Consider the following 17243-nt stretch of genomic DNA (forward strand, 5'->3'; position numbering starts at 1 on the left):
ATTTGATTTTCACAACCACACTGGGTAACTGCTATCAAGGTTTCCATGTTCTATAGTTGAAGAAATCAAGGTTTTGTCATGTTGAGGGTTACACAAGCTCATAAATGTCTGAGGTCATATTTGAACTTTTCTTCCTGATTTCCACTATATCTCTCCATGCACTACCTCATTTAGCTTCTTCACCTCTGTCTATGTAGTCAGTTCAACAGTCTTCTGTTCCCCATATGGTTGTCTGGAACCACTTACTTAATGACTGCACATGCGCCAAAGTATTCCCAAGTCACATCTATTACTTCTTTGGTGTCCTAGGACTCTATTTCTTAAATGGAAAAATGTAATGTCTTATCTCATAATTTTACCCAGGTTACATTGAAATTAATTTGATCAATATTTCTCCAAATCAATGAATCAAATCATTCTAAATAATTTGAAAAGGGAAGATATTAGGAGATTAAGAAGCAGGTCCAAAATCTAAATCTTCTGACCCCTAGACCTGTGGACTCTCCTCAACATCAACAACCCTTAATACCTGGGAATAGGAAATGAGACATTCTCTATATTCTAAATGAACATACTCATCTCCTCTTCCTCACTTCTCAACCCTGTCTTCTGTATCTCTTTTTCTTTATAGGCAAGCTTAAGTATGAATATGGTGAGCAATAATTTCTTGTTTATTATCCCGAAATTTAGAATACCAATCACTGGTGAATATTCAGAACTCTATTCATGAAGACTTCCCCAAATCTACTCATCCAGTCTTTCAAATGTGAAGAGAATATTAACAGTTTATATTTTTTCCTGTGAAGTGTTTACTTCGACCAAAGATAGTATCTTAAATAAGAAATTGAAAAGATAATGGAAATTTTGAAAAAAAGTCAGCAAATGGGAAGCACTAAGGAAAGAGCCATCTAATGGAAGTTGCTAATATGTTAGAATTATAGGTTTAACATTGAAAGTTCCCTTAGAAGTCATGCAGTCTAACAGTTTCATTTTACAGATGAGAAAATAAAAGTTCAGAGATTCTGTCCCTTTCTAAATATCACAAAGATGACTATGAGAATTAGAATAAATTCATATGCTGTTATGAGGAATTTAGAGATTATATAATACAACCCTCTCATTTTACAGAGAGAGACAACTTAGAAAATGACTTTTGCAAGTTCATAGGCTGAATTAGCATGAGAATGAGACCAAACTATTTTGTCTTCTCACTCATTGTTCACTGGACATTCCTCAACATCAACAAGCATTGAAAGAACAGAAATGTTAAATGATACATCCTCTATATTGTAAATGGCTATCTAAAAGGATATAATTATCTATCCCTCCTCCTTCAAACACATTTCTTTTTGTAACTCTCTTTTATTGGTTTGCTTAAGTGTCAGAGTGTTGATTAATATTTACTTTTTCAATATCCTGATATATGTAATATCAATCACTGGAGAAGGCTAAAAACTAAGCTGATCAAGATACCCCCAAACCAATGCACCTATTCAAACTCCCCAATCTGTAGAGGAAAGACATTGAGAGTTTGGATATTTGCTATGAATTTTTTCATTTGATCTAATGATTTTTTTTTGTTTTTAGATTTTTCAAGGCAATGGGGTTAAGTGGCTTGCCCAAGCCCACACAGCTAGGTGATTATTGTCTGAGGTCAGATTTGAACCCAGGTACTCCTGACACCAAGGCCGGTGCTCTATCCACTGTACCACCTAGCCGCCCCACTGATCTAATGATTTTAATTAAGAAATTAAAAAAAGTAATGAAAGTTTTGAAAAAATGAGTGGATAAGAAGCACTATAAAATGAGATATCTAGGTGAAATTGGTATTACCTTAGAATTATAGATTTAACAATGGAAGTATATTTATAGAGAACTCAGTCTAAAGGTTTCATTTTATTTTATTTTTTATTTTATTTTTTTTTGTAAGGCAAATGGGCTTAAGTGGCTTGCCCAAGGCCACACAACTAGGTAATTATTAAGTGTCTGAGGCTGGATTTGAACTCGGGTACTCCTGACTGCAGGGCCGGTACTCTATCCACTGTGCCACCTAGCTGCCCTAAAGGTTTCATTTTTTAAGGGAGAAGATAAAGGCTGAGAGACGCTGTCACTTTCTAAATGTCACAAAGATAATGAGTATGAGGACTAGGACAAATTTATATATTGTTAGATGATAAGAAGTCTTAGAAATAATGATCTATAGCCCTTTCATTTTTACAGATGAAAACTGAGAAAATGGCTTTCCCAAATTCATAAGGTGAATTAGTATAAGAATTAGGCCCAAATTCTTGGTCTTCTGACCTGTAGTTCAGTAGTCATTCTTCAACATAAACCAGTATGAATACTAGGGAGAATAGAAGTGTCATATGAGGCATTCTCACTATTCTAAATGAATAATCTAAAGATATGTGCTGATTTTCTCTCTGTCTCTATCTTTCTCTGTCTCTCTCTCTCTCTCTCTCTCTGCCTCTCTGTCTCTCTCTCTCTCTCTCTCTTTCTCTCTCTCTCTTTCTCTCTCTGTGTGTATTTTATAGCCAAGCTTAATGTTGAAGTTGGTGAGTAATATTTTCTTGTTCATCATCCTAACAATAGCATATTGTGATAGTTCATACCATGGGAGAATACTGGGAATTAAGTTGATCAAGTGTTCCCCAAATCAATGTACACATTTAGTCTCTCCAATTTAAAAAGGAGAGACACTGGCTGCTTGGATTATTCCTGTGAAGTATTCATTTGACCAAAACACTATTTCTTAAATAAGAAATTGAAAAAATAATGGAAATTTTGAAAAAAGTCAATGAATGGGAAATACTAAGAAATGAAGCATCTAGTGGAATTTATAAAATTATATATTTATTATTGAAAGTATCCTTAGGGATCATGCAACCTATGGGTTCAATTTGCAGATAAGAAAATAAAGCTTCAGAGATGTTGTCACTTTCTAAATATCTGAATGTCTAAAATGTCTAAATGTTTAAAAAATAATGAGATATGAGACCTGGAATAAATTCATATATTGATGCATTAGTAGGAGTCATAGAGATTAGGTAATATTATAACACTTTAATTTTACAGATTAAAAAACTGAGAAAGTGGTTTTTCCAAGATCATAGGATGAATTAGTGTGAGAATCAAGCCCAAAGACTAGTCTTCTGATCCCTAGTTCATTCCTCACTATCAATAATCCTACATACTTGGAAGAATAGAAGTATCAAATGAGGCATTCTAAGTATTCTAAATGGATAATCTAAATTGGTATGCTGATTTCTTCTTCCTCCTTTCAACTTTAACTCTTTCTGTATCTCTTTTTCACAGACATGCATTCTTAAGAATAAGAGTGGTGAGTAATATTTTCTTATTAATTATACTAATATATGTACTACTTATCACTAGTGATTGTTAAAGACTGAGCTGATCAAGAATGCCCACATCAATGCACCCATCCATTCTCCCCAATTTGTAAAAGGGAAGATAATGGCTGTTGGATAAGTCCTGTGAATTGTTGATTTTGACAGGTCATTATTTCTAAATTAAGAAATTGAAAATACAATAGAATTTTGAAAAAGTCAGTTAATGAGAAAGACTATAAAATGATACATCTAGTAAAGTTGGTATTATTTTATAATTATGCATTTGAAGAGCAAGTACTCTTAGAAACCAAGCCGTCTAGTGGTTTCATTTTACAGGTGAGAAAATAAAGACTCCGAGATAATATCACTTTCTAAATGTCACAAAAAATTTTGAGTAGGAGACCTTGGATAAATTCACATATTATGAAGAATCCTAATGATGATATAGCACAATTCTTTTATTTTACAGAGAGAAAACTTAGAAAATGGCTTTTCCAATATCATAGTGTCAAGTAGTGTGATAATCAGGTCCAAAGTCTCAGTCTTCTGATCCTTAAGCCAACGGTCTTTTCTCAACACCAACAATCCAAAATATTTTACAGAAGAGAAATAAAAAATGAGACATATTTAATATTGCAAATAAATAATATCAATAGATATGAATAGATATGATAATGATGATCTCTCTCTCTCTCTCTCTCTCTCTCTCTCTCTCTCTCTCTCTCTGGCTGAAATTAGGCATAGACTAACATCCTATACCATTTACTAAGTTAAGATCAAGATGGATACATAGCCTAGCTATAAAGAGAAATATTATGAGAACATTGGAAGAACAAGCAACATATTGCTTATCAGATCTATGGATAGCCGGACAATTTATGAATAAACAAATGATTGAGCAATATGAGGTGTAAGGTGAATAGCTGTGATTATATTAAAATAAAATGATTTTCTACAAATAAAACTAGTCAAGGTCAGAAGGAAAGCAGAAAATTAGGGTGTGGGGAAGAAATTTTATAATTTTACAGATAAAGGTCTCATATCTCAAATATATAAAAATTTTGCCAAATCGATAAGAATTGATAAATGCTCAAAAAGATGTGAACAGGTTATTTTTCAATAAAGAAATCAAAACAACTTATAGTCATATGAAAAGCTCTAAATTTTCATTGATTAGAGAAATGAAAATCAAAACATCCTTGAGATATAATTTTAGACCTATCTGATTGACTAAAATAATAAAAAGAGAAACAATAGATGTTGGAGAGGAAGTAAGAAAAATTTGGACACTAATTCATTATTGGGGATTCACAACTTTGAAGAGCAATCTGGAATTATTCCTAGAAAATTATAAACGTGCCTATTGCCTTTGACTTAGCAATACCTCTAGTAGATCTTACCATCTGAGGAAATTCAAAAACCATCAATGGGAATCAATCTCTGTCTTACAACAGTGATCACTTCCACATTATCTCTGAGGAGTGGCATTATATCCATTGATTAAGCATTCCCCTAATGACAAACTCTTTACCTCAGTTTTCTTAGGTAAGGAAACAGATAATGGTGGACCAAGAGAGATGGGATAATAAACAGTCATCTCTGTCAGAAATCAGGGAATTATCAAATTGAGTAGTTCTCCTGAGATTCTCTCACTAGACATCAATAAAAGAGAAAAAAGAAAAAAATGACAAATATTGGAGGATATGTCAGAAAATTGGGACAAGGATGCATTTGCAGTGGAGTTGTGACCTGATCCAATCATTCTGTAGAACAATTTGGAACTATGTTCAAATGGCTATAAAATTACGCATACCCTTTAATCTAACAATACTGCTAATAGATCTGTATTTGAAAGAGGTAAAAAAAATAAAACAAAATCTATATATGGTCAAATTTTCATAGCAGTTCTTTATCAATGACAAATAATTGAAAATTGATGTTCATCACTTAGGAATTATTGAAAAATATGTGGTATTTGATTGTGATGAAATGCTGCTATGCTATAAAAAATAATGATTAAGGAGTTCTTGCAAAATCCTGCAAAGGTTTATATGAACTGAGGCAAAGTGGAATGAAAAAACCAGTGGCAATAATATTATACAGTGATCAAATGAGTATGATTTAGTTATCCTCAGGAATATACTGATCCAATATAATTTCTGAAGGACTTGTGATGAAAAATGCTAACCTCCTCTAGAAATAGAAATGATGAGTTCTGAATGCAAATTGAAGTATATATATATATATATATATATGTATATATATATATATATATATATACATATATATATATATATATATATATATATACACACACACCTGATTTTGTTGGAGGTTTTTTTTGTCTGTCTTTTTAAAATTTTTTTGCAAGTTGTGGGTCTTTTTTGTCTTTTGGGTTTTTTTTTGCAATGGGGTTAAGTAACTCCCCTAAGGTCACACAGCTAGGTAATTATTGAATGTCTGAGACTGGATTTGAACTTAGGGCCTCCTGACTCCAGGACCAGCACTCTATTCACTGTGTCACCTAGCAGTCCCCTGGCTTTTTTTTTTAACAACAGGTCTATTATGGAACATATCTTACAATGCTGTAGAAGTATAACCTACATCATATTGCTTGCCTTCTCAATGATGGATGAAGGAAAGGGATGAAAAGAGACAATTAGGGATTTCAATTTTAAAAATGAATAGGGAAAAATAAAATATTAAATAAATATATTAAAAAGTATTTAACATAACATAACTTCATGTCACTTCCATAAATACATAAATGTCTTCCATATTTCTTGTTCGTATTTCAGAACTAATTACAAAATTTTAAAAACTTGATCTCCACTTTTCTTTCCTTACTAATAGCTTTCTAAAGATTGGTCAGTCTCTTTGGGACATCAGCTTTAGTATTATTTTTTAGTCACTGAACTATCTTGTAGCTTCATTTTCTTTGTCAGCTATCTGGCTTAATCCCTTTCATAAGCAATTCCTAAGAAAGTATATTACAATTTTTCCCTTCAGCTTCATCATTTTATATTCCCATCAACTACCAAAGGCCAGGTAGAAGTTATGTACTAACTGATCTGGGATTAAGAGAACCTGGCTCGTGTATTTATATTTATCTACCAAAAAGGGAAAACATCATCTCTGCTTCTCTTTCCATCTTCCCTTTCTCCATCAGACACAAACACATAAATATGAAATTTGAAGCAGGATTTTTCAAAGTTCCAATTAATCTTTGCAACTTTTATCTTTCTTTTTTTTTTGCAGTCAGAAGTAGGCAACTTCACCCTTCCTTTTTTTTTTTCAAAATAGATACCTGTTCTTCATATCTGATCTTCTCTTCCTTAGCAAAAGATCTAGCATTATTTAATTTTTAAACCAACTTGACTGCTGAGATTATTCCTTACAAGTGAATAACTGTTGCATATTTGCCTCAAGTACAACACATTTTTCTCCTGTCTTTAAAAAAATTTCCCCAATTGATTAAGTTTCTTAACAAGTTAAAATCTGAATTATCATCAGGTTTTGAAACAAATATTTTATTTGTATCTGTAGTGACGCTTGCTATTTTTAAATCACATTCATTTTCTAATATTTCCCTTTCTACCCCTTAATAAGTCCTCTCTTATAACAAATACTGAAAAATAAAGAGAAAAGGTTTGGTAGGCAAAAGCAAGCAAGCAACATATTGATTCATATCCATACAGCACCTGTACTTCTATTCCCTAATCACAATCTCCCACATTTCAAATTCACTGGATAAAATCTTGATTATATTATGAAAATATATATTTTTGTGAGGCAGTAATGTTGGGACTAACTTGGAATACAGAATCACGCCAAGGTAGGGTCTTGGAGGCAATAATTATACTGGGAGCTCTCACCAGTCAAGATAGTAAAGGGATTAAATACCTTGTGACAAAGATATTCTAGGGGACCCATGGAATAGCATTTGGCACAGATCCAGGCAGTTTAATTGCCTGTTACCCGGTTCTGCATTGTAGTTCTAGGGTGGAGAGGAGAGCTTGTGGTCATCAAGGTCCAGGGGCCCTAGTCCCAAGATCTGAGTTGCAGGGAAGAGAGGAGCACTTGTTGTCTTAAAATAGGAGAGTCAATAGATTCCTAGTCACAGTTCCAGGAAAGACTTTGATAACCTGGGGGACTGAGTGAGTAATCACTGTTCTGTGATTCAGATTTTTTTTTTACCCATAGTTTTCTTAGTGATTTCTGAGTCCCTAAATATTCTGGATGCTTCCAAAATGGGGTTATTTTGGATGAGGTGCAATCACTGCTTTCCTGGTCTGCATTCTGGTTTTTAAACTTGTTATATTTTTAAGGATTTAATGATTTGTCTTGAGATCAACATAAAGTCCTATCTCTTCACATTCTGTTAAGTTGTCTCCCTCATCATGTACCAATCAGGAAATTAAACAAAATGAAAAAAAAACCCACTTCGATATCAGGCTTTACATCTATTTCTGTATTACTTTATTTTAGAATCATGCTATTTCTTTAGCCCAACAAGAACTTTTCACATTCCAGTTCTGTCCACTGACAAATTAGCTATATTTTTCATCTATTGCTAGTGCTGTCTTCATTTCCCCCAAATCATTTAATATTTATAAATTATATATGTATATAATTTTCATTCCTCCCCACAATGAAAATAATTTGTATGTAATATTGTAAGATTATGAGGTGCCGGAGTACATGGATTGTGTTTGTTTTTCTTTCTATATGAACCCCACCATGAGTTGTCTTTGACCTTTGAGAGTGCCACAGACCTATTGTATTAATAAACATGACAGCATTGTTAATAAATTGATTATGCCTCCTGAACTTTTTAAGTGTCACATCAGTGGAAGATAGAGGAAACATGCTCAATGATCTCAGGGTCATTGGGCATTAGGTCCCTTTTTTTTCTTAACTCTGTTTTATACTGAGTATCCTCAATATGGAGACAGTAGAGATTGCTTTATCTTTGACATGTAATTTCTGCTTTGGAGAGTTCTGAGAGAGGGTAGTATTGGAGAAAATTTCTAGACTGCCATCATGTGGTTCATTGCCTAGAAGTATTGTTTGCTTTTGATCCTGGCCCTTGTTCAATGTACAAACTATGATCTATGTACTTGTCTTATCATCTAAAATTCCATTCCTGGGTAGGTCTCCTTCTCAGTCTGCCTTTGATCTATGTCTTAGAAACAGGTAGTGAGTAGAACTTCCCATAGTCACTTGTTTCCGTACCCTGAATAAATGCAATTACATCCCATCACAAGTCTGGACCTTTCCTTGCCCTTGGGCAAAGCCTCAGCTCTCTCTGGATCCCTGAACATTAAACTGCTTCATGTGATGTGATGCTGGCTCGATCTAGTCCTCAGTGTCCCTTGTCATTCGATGGTGATCTGAGCTGAAAAGAAAATTTAATTTTTGTTTTGGATTACCCATTTAGACATCCTAGGAAAATTTGTAGAACTTTGTTTAGAGCTTGAGTTTGGGGGTGGCTAGGGGGCTCAGTGGATAGAGCACTGGCCCTGGAGTCAGGAGTACCTGGGTTCAAATCCAGCCTCAGACACTTAATAATTACCTAGCTGTGTGACCTTGGACAAGTCACTTAACCCCATTGCCTTGCAACCCCCCCCCCCAAAAAAAATAAAAACTAGAGGTTGAAGAGACAAGTTGTATTGCTTTCTGCTACTCTGATATCTTGATTCTACTTCTGTTTTTTACTGTCCAGGGTACTACTATCCTCCCAGTTACCCACATTCACAACTAAGGCGTCATTCTCAACTCCTCTCTCATACTCATTCCCTAGATTCACTGTTTCCAAGTCCCACCACCTTGGTACAGACCTTTATAATTTCAGGCCTAGATCATTGCAGTACTTTTCTGATTGATCTGTCTCAAGTCTTTTGCTGCTTCATCTCTCTGACTGTCAACTTCTCCATCAATAAAATCAGGAAATGGCCTTTTAAAGGTACCTTCAAGGCCTCTTCTACAATCCTAATTCCAATAGTTTTAACTCTCTCTGAATTCTAACTTGGCATGTACATTTCTTCCTAGTCACTAAGGCAGAGATTCTTAACCTGAAGTCTGTAAGGTTTTTTTAATTTATATTTGGTAATTGAATCTCAATAACATTGATTTCCTTTGTATCTTATTTCATGCTTTTAAGAACACAGTTCTGAGAAGCAGAACCTAGTTATCACAAGAATGCCAAAGATTGGGGACAAATAAAAGATTAAGAATCCCTGCCCTGGGGTGGGGCTAGGTGACACAGTGGATAGAGCACTGGCCCTAGAGTCAGGAGAACCTGAGTTCGAATCCATCCCCAGACACTTAATAATTACCTAGCTGTGTGATCTTGGGTGAGTCACTTAACCCCATTGCCTTTGGAAAAACAAAAACAAAATAAAGAATCCCTGCCCAAAGTACAAGAGACAGAAGATATCAGGCACCTGCTCTGATGATGATCTTCCTTCAAGAGGATTCATAACATTCAAGCAAAAAGACACTTACATAGAAGGCAAATATACCCAGAAATGAAAGACCATTACAGCTTCAGTGCAACCCAAATTCTTCCTCTTTCTCCTCTCTTGGTCACTACTCAGCCAAATAAACATTTCATTGCCTCTTACACTGAAATGCTTTGTACCTAGAGGGCTGAGCTTCCACAGATGAGCAGTGACTTGGCTCCTTTTCCTTTGTAATTAGACTAGTTATAGACTAGTCATATTAAATGGTCTCTGTGTGTCTGTCACTATCCCAAGAACTGGGGAAATAAAGAAAGGTAAAAGAAAATCCATGCACTGGAGCATTTCTTAGTCTCACAGTTAGTTGCAGAAAGATTCCATTTGAATAGATGAGATTTCGTCTTCTGAACATTAGCCAAACAACCTCCATTCCTAGGAACATTTGGTGCATGCATTTCTTTTTGTTTGCAGATGATTGCAATTAACTGCAAAGTTCTTAAAAGAGACCCTAAGAGGATCCTTGTATCACCTTTTCAGCCCACCATGTGAGCACTTGCCCTGTATGAATTCTTCATAAAATAGGAATTGTTCATTTTTTCTGAGAGACCCTCAGTGCAATATCTGAAGCCAAGACACCCAAAATGTGGATTGATTCTCAAAAGCTTGTGCTAATATTGGCTTCATCAGGCAGCATTATATCCTTATGTGGACACCTTGGTGCCCATTTACAGAAAATGGAGAAATTTTGAATAATATGGATAAGTTACTTAACTTGGCTGTATACTTTCTAGGAATGGATACACTGAAAATGAGATCAGCATATAAGCAATTTTGGGAGAGAAGAGGTATTAGACTGTCTCCCAAACTGAAGGTCTACAGAACCATTGTACAGATCTCATTGTTGTATAATTGTGAAATCTGGACATTTTACCAGTGTCATACACCAGAATTTTAATCACTTCGTTTGAGTTTTCTTAGCAAGATTCTGAAGATCACTTGGCAGTAAAATATACCAACTTTGAGGTCCTTTCTTGAGCTAAACTACTAATTATTCACATTTATGTAGATTTTTGAGGTATGCAAATTATTTTATTATTGTGTTTGACCCTGTTTTATATACCCCTACCTGAAATAGTCTTCTCTTAGACTGTGATGCTATCCTAACATCTGTCATCCCCCCTCCCCACATTGTTTTTCTCCTACCTTTCTAACTGCTCCTCACAGTAGGAGACTAATCTAGAAAGTATAGAGAGGCATGACTTCAAGGAAGTGTAACTACATTTACAATAGAGACACAATAGATTGAGGAGTTAGGGAGGCACAGTGAACTCAGCAAGAGCTGAGTTAAATTTGATTTCTGACTTGCCTCAACTGCAAAATAGGGACAATGAAGAGTAATTGTGTAGATTAAAATTACATAACATTTGCAAACATTAGAATCAGCTTTCATTATTTTCTCTTTTCTAAAGGAATGGGGTATTAAACTTAATGATGGAATACAGACTTACCCTTCTGAGATAGGGAGAATGGAGAGAGGGCAAGTGAAAAGATAAAAATATACTGAAGAAAAAAGGAAAGATGAAAGAAAATCATTTATACAGAATTGCATTTCTCAGTCAAATTGGGAGAAGGCATTGGCTCACTGTATATATGTGTATTTGGGGAAAAGTTTGGTGCCATGAGCTTGGTGGTGATTTGGAAAGGCAGTTGAGAAATGTATTCTAGGTAATCATCAAGATGTGGCCTATTATCAAATAATATACATCTTGGGGCGGGGGGACACTTGAAGTGATAGGATCTTGTTTCCAACCCCAGGATTGAATCTGTTCATTTCTTTGCAGTGGAAATCACTTTGGATGAAGACTCAGCTCATCCTTTCCTCCTTATTTGAAAGAATGGCAAAAATGTCTTTTCCTGTTCTCAGAAACTGAAGAAGCCTCAGTGTTCTAAGTGCTTTGAAACTATGGTCTGTGTGCTGGTCAAGGAGAAATTCACTTCAGGGAAAAGCCATTGGGAGGTGAAGGTAGAAGATAAAGTGAAGTGGACACTGGGACTCTGTAATGACTCAGTCTGTAGGAAAGAGGGATGGATACAGGTCCACCAGAGACAGGTTTCTGGACTATCTCTCTGAAGAAAGGGAAAAAATACTGGGCCCTCCCTAACCCTGAGACTCATCTTCACTTGGAAACAATCCCCAAGATTGTGGGGATTTTCCTAGACTATGAAGCTGGCTTGATCTCTTTTTACAACATGACTGATGGTACCCACATCTACACCTTCCAGGCCATTCATCTGCCCTGGCTCCCTCTCCATATGGGAAAATATTGTCCCTATCACCATTCCATCTCAAAGTCAGAGGGTTCTTAAGCCAGTCTTACTTGCTCAGACCACATGAAAGCCTGGAAATTGTTCTCAGTAAGCAGATATGGGTTCTTGAGGAGAAGTCCTCAGTGCTTTTGTACTTGCCTTTCATCTCTGTTGGAGAACACTGAATCTTTACGAACTTCCCTTCAGCACATGTTAAATATTCTCCAACATGTCCTTCTCCATTCATACACATTGTCTTTGTTCTGTGTGGTATATCCTTACTTTTTGTATTTGACGAAAGTGAGACTTGACTCAGTGTTCTCTGTTGTTCTCATTGGTAGCTTGTAGGATTGACTCTTAAAATGGACTACCAATGGAAAATTTCTTTGATTGCCTCAATTTACTCATCTTAAAAATGGGAATAATCACCTACCTCTGTTGTGAGGCTCCAGGTATATATTGTTTGTAAAATAATTGAGAATAGTGCTGGTACATAATGGGTACTGCAGAAATGTCTCTTCTCCTTCACTTTCCCCTTGTTTGCTTTTCAGGTTCCTTTATCTTAAGTGAAAGTGTCTTCATTATCAATGACCCCCTTTTAATTTAATAATTCATCTTTACCATATCTAATAGTATTTTTTAAGTTTTTTTTTTGCAAGGCAATGGGGATCAAGTGGCTTGCCCAAGGCCACACAGCTAAGTAATTATTAAGTGTCTGAGGCCGGATTTGAACTCAGGTATTCCTGACTCCAGGGCTGGTGCTCTATCCACTGTGCCACCTAGCTGTCCCAACTAATAGTATTTTAAAAATCATTCCTTAGTCTTCAAATGTTTATATGATTTCTCATTTTTAAAGTTTTAATTTACCTTCTATAGTCAGAAAAAAACTATATGCAAATGATTTGGGGTACCATAAACTCTTCCAATATTTTGGGCTTTGACACAAACCAAAAATCTCCTTTTATGTACTTACAATTGTTTCTTCACATTTGTAGTTTTCTAGTTGTTAATAAAGGAAAATTCTTTCTTGACCTCTTGTAAATATTAAACTGTTCAAACATATGTGAGGCATTACACTACATATTTCATAAGGTTTTTGAGTCTTACATTTAACATCACTCTTCATTGTATCCAAAATTACTATCTGAAAACTATTTTTTTAACTCTTGTAATAGTAATTTTATTAAAATGAATTGTTTTCTCCACTCTTTTAAAGAAGTCAAAATGTTTATTTATAAAAATGACAATGTCTTATTCCCTTGACAACTGATATCTTTTCTTTTACTCAAAAAAAAATTACTCTTCTTGCCCTTTAAATCTCCAAATGTTGGATATGAAAATGTCTTTAAAGGAACAGTGTATCTTACATCTGCATCCCTATTAGTGGGCAAGGACCTTTGCATATTTTAGGTACTTTAGAAATATTTATTGCTGTTGAATAAGGAAGAAAGGAAGAAAAAAGAGGAGAGAGAGAGAGAGAGAGAGAAAAGAAGGATGGAAGAAGAAAGCAAAAGACAAAAGAAGGGAAGGAGGAAGGGAGGGAAGAAGGAAAAAAGGAAGAATTGTGGAAAAAAGAAAGAAGCAAAGAGAAGAAGCAGAACAGAAGGATGGGAGAGAAGAAGGAGGAACAGGGAATAATGGAGAAAGAAAAGAAGGAAGCAAGCAAAGATGGAAGGAAAGAGGAAGGAAAGAAGCAAAGAATGCAGGGATAAAATGATAAAGGGGAAAAAGAGAAAGAAAGAGAAAAAGAGGATTTTTAACTATTAAGACTAATTATAAGCTTTTTTCACTGGTTTGCTAGAAAATATAGATTTTTCTACTGAGAATTTGACTGCTCTCCAGTGAAAGAATTAATAACTGTTTGTATTTAATCAAGATAATCTTAGAATTTCCCTATATAGAAGCCTAGGTGAAACATTCAACATTTTAATTTGAATATTAGCAAATATTTTAAACATTAGTCTAAAACAAGAATTAACAAAGTGTTTAAATGAATTAATTCCTTATGCTATTTATTCCTAGGTTATTGAAAGTTTCAAGTCCTTGTTTCTGTTGTGACTAAAGGAAATTCTTGGTTCTCAAAAACTGTCAGTGGAGTACAAGATCTGGTAAGTCCTGCCAAATTAGAAGGATCTTAAGTATGGGTCCCATGGTAGATTATCACCTGAAGATCAACCTAAGTCTGAATATAGGTCAGGTAGTGCAGTGAATAGAGCACTAGGCCTTGGAGAGGGAAGAGCTGAGTTCAGATCTGATCTTCAACACCTACTAGCTATGTGACTCTAGGCAAATCAATTATCTCCTGCCAGCATAAAAGTGGAGAAGAAAATGGCAAGAAGTTCCCATGGACACTTGGTCCAGAGGATTAAAAAGAATAGGACATGACTAAGCAATGGCAAAGTGGAGAAGCATACTGTCAGAAGACTATTCAGGGAAGTAATAAGTATTTTTATTGAATAAATATTTATTGAATATATTTCATTTATTCATCTATTTTTTGCAAGGCAATGGGGGTTAAGTGACTTGCCCAAGGTCACACTGCTAGGTAATTAGTGTCTGAGGCTGGATTTGAACTCAGGTCCTCCTGATTCCAGGGCCAGTGCTCTATTCACTGAGCTATCTAGCTGCCCCTTATTCATATATTAATACATAGAAAAATTACAATCTCCATTGGAATTTGATGGAGTCATGCCAAAATGATGAATTCATCCATATTTGATATACTGAAACCTGCATGAAGATAAATGCTTACCATTACCTCTTGATGGTAAGACAGGTGATAGGAAGGGATAGTTTGAATGTTGAAATGAAATCAATAGCCAATCAATCAACAATTAAGCAGCATTTATTAAGTGCCTACAGTATCATAAGCATTGAGTTAGATACTGAGGATACAAAGACAAAAATAAAACACATCCTTCCCCTAGAGGGCTTAAATTCTATGATGGAAAAGATTATGTAACAATTCCAGCATAATCACACTTGGGTGATTCTCTTTGCTTGTCTTCTCCCACACCATAGTTTTCAACAGAGACCCTAAAAACCAATCCAATTGACTAATAAGCATTTTATCACTTTGTCTTTTTCATCTCCTTCCCATTCTTCAGTAGACCCAGATGCTAAAGTGCTAATATAGGAATGGGGGTGAGAACTAGGCACCCTAGTCCCTAAATAGAAGTTTGATGAAATTTAGTACATTTCAGTTAAAATACATAGTAGGTGTTAATAAGTATTTATCTAGTAGGTGAATGCATGAATGATTTTTTTCTTCTTATGATTTAATTACTTTCAGCAGACACAAGACGTTTCTTCAATCTTCTCATGGCCAACTTCATTTCCTGGTTCCTCAGGGTGTAGATAATGGGATTGAGCATGGGGGTGATAACAGTATTGTTGACAGATACAGCTGTATCCATGGGCAGGGTGGTAAAGGGCCTGCAATAGATGTAAACACAGGGGACAAAGTGTAGTGTCACCACTACGATGTGGGAGGTACAGGTAGACAGGACTTTGGTTCTCCCTTCCCCTGTTTGTGATCTGAGCATCACCAAGATAGCTGTGTAGGATCCCAGAAGCAGTAGGAACCACAATAAGGTCACCACGCCATTGTTAGAGATTAACAGCAATTCAAGGGCAAAAGTGTCTGAGCAGGCAAGTTTCACCACCTGAGGGACATCACAGTAGAAAGCATCCAGGACATTGGGGCCACAGAAATGAAGAGGGAGGATCAGAAAGACCTGGACAATTGAATGCAAACAACCCCCTACCCATGAAGCCAAAATCAATCCAACCCACACTTCCTTCCTCATGATGGAAATATAGTGGAGGGGCTTTGAGATTGCAAGGTATCTGTCATAAGCCATAATTGAGAGGAAAAAAATGTCTGCCCCACCAGCAAAATGGAAGAAAAATATCTGGATCATGCATCCATGGTAAGAGATGGCTTTTCTCTCTGACAAGAGGTCCACCAAAAATTTAGGGACTGTAATTGAGGAGAACACAATATCTAGTATGGACTTATTCCGGAGGAGAAAGTACATAGGTGTGTGAAGACGAGATTCACAGGTGACAGTGACCACAATGAGTACATTCCCGAGGACCATCGTTATGTACACGGCAAGGAATGCTACAAACAAGAAAGTTTCCAGCTCCCGAAACTGGGTAAGTTCCAAGAAGACAAACTCTGTCACACTGGTATAGTTTTCTAAGTCCATGACGTAGAAACTTTTCTTCCAGGTCCACCTTGGGAGGAGCCAAGTAAGAATTAGGAGATTATATTTTTTGATTGGTATTTGTATAGAATTCTCTGCAGCACCAAGAATATATTGGATGCTAAATTTAAAAAATACTAGGGATCATTCTTTCCTTGGGTTTGCTCTAAAAGTGTCAACTGTTTCTTACCACCATGATGGTGTTTGGATAATAATGAGAATCTTGTCATTTAGGTAGATTTGATCCTTCACTCTGAGTCTTCTGGGAAAAAAAAGTGGAATGTAACTTTTTCCTAACTATGATATTTCTTTCTGTTCAGGAAAAAAAAAATCTGTGATTGTATAGGGGAGAACACTTGAATAGTATTACTTTTTATCATCTTTTGGGGATGGAAGGTTCCCAGACACAGGGAATAATTGTCTACAGTCTGTGGATTAGGAATCTGAAATTACCTCCACCTGTTTGAAGATTAATCACTGTTATTGTCTCCTCATGATTATCTGTGATTTCAAGGCAAATAATGCTTGCTTTCTAAAGGCTCCACCAGGAATGCACTATCCTACCATGCTGAAAAGACTTTAGGTTATGGAATATACATATATATATATATATATATATATATATATATATATATATATATATAATTATCTATCTATCAACACATATGCAAACACACACACACACACACACACACACACACACACAGACATATCTCCATGGTCTGAGGAGCAGCCTGAGTTCATAGGGAAACATTACCAGAGGTCTAAATACTAGTTGTTGCATTATTTTGTTAACAATAAAAAAAATGAAAGAGATCACTAAGTGGCACAGTGGATAGAGCACTGGTCCTGGAGTTAGGAGAACTTAAGTTCAAATTCAGTCTCAGACATTTAATACTTACTTAGGTGTGTGA

At 35.5% G+C, this 17243-nt stretch overlaps 1 protein-coding gene and 1 pseudogene across 1 annotated transcript; one reads left to right on the forward strand and one right to left on the reverse strand.

The window, feature by feature from the left end:
* Positions 1–7148: 7148 nt before the first annotated feature.
* On the forward strand, positions 7149–16892 carry LOC141519482 (E3 ubiquitin-protein ligase TRIM39-like; annotated as a pseudogene).
* LOC141519005 (olfactory receptor 4D6-like) lies at positions 15397–16332 on the reverse strand. Its single transcript, XM_074231438.1, has one exon. The coding sequence runs from the start codon at positions 16330–16332 to the stop codon at positions 15397–15399; it is 936 nt and encodes a 311-aa protein (XP_074087539.1).
* Positions 16893–17243: the final 351 nt, after the last annotated feature.

The sequence above is a fragment of the Macrotis lagotis genome, chromosome 3 (genome assembly GCF_037893015.1).
Source record: "Macrotis lagotis isolate mMagLag1 chromosome 3, bilby.v1.9.chrom.fasta, whole genome shotgun sequence".
NCBI lineage: Eukaryota > Metazoa > Chordata > Mammalia > Peramelemorphia > Peramelidae > Macrotis > Macrotis lagotis.

Coding starts and splice junctions, on each gene's coding strand:
- LOC141519005 (XM_074231438.1), bottom strand. CDS start 16,332: ATGGACTTAGAAAACTATACCAGTGTGACAGAGTTTGTCTTCTTGGAA.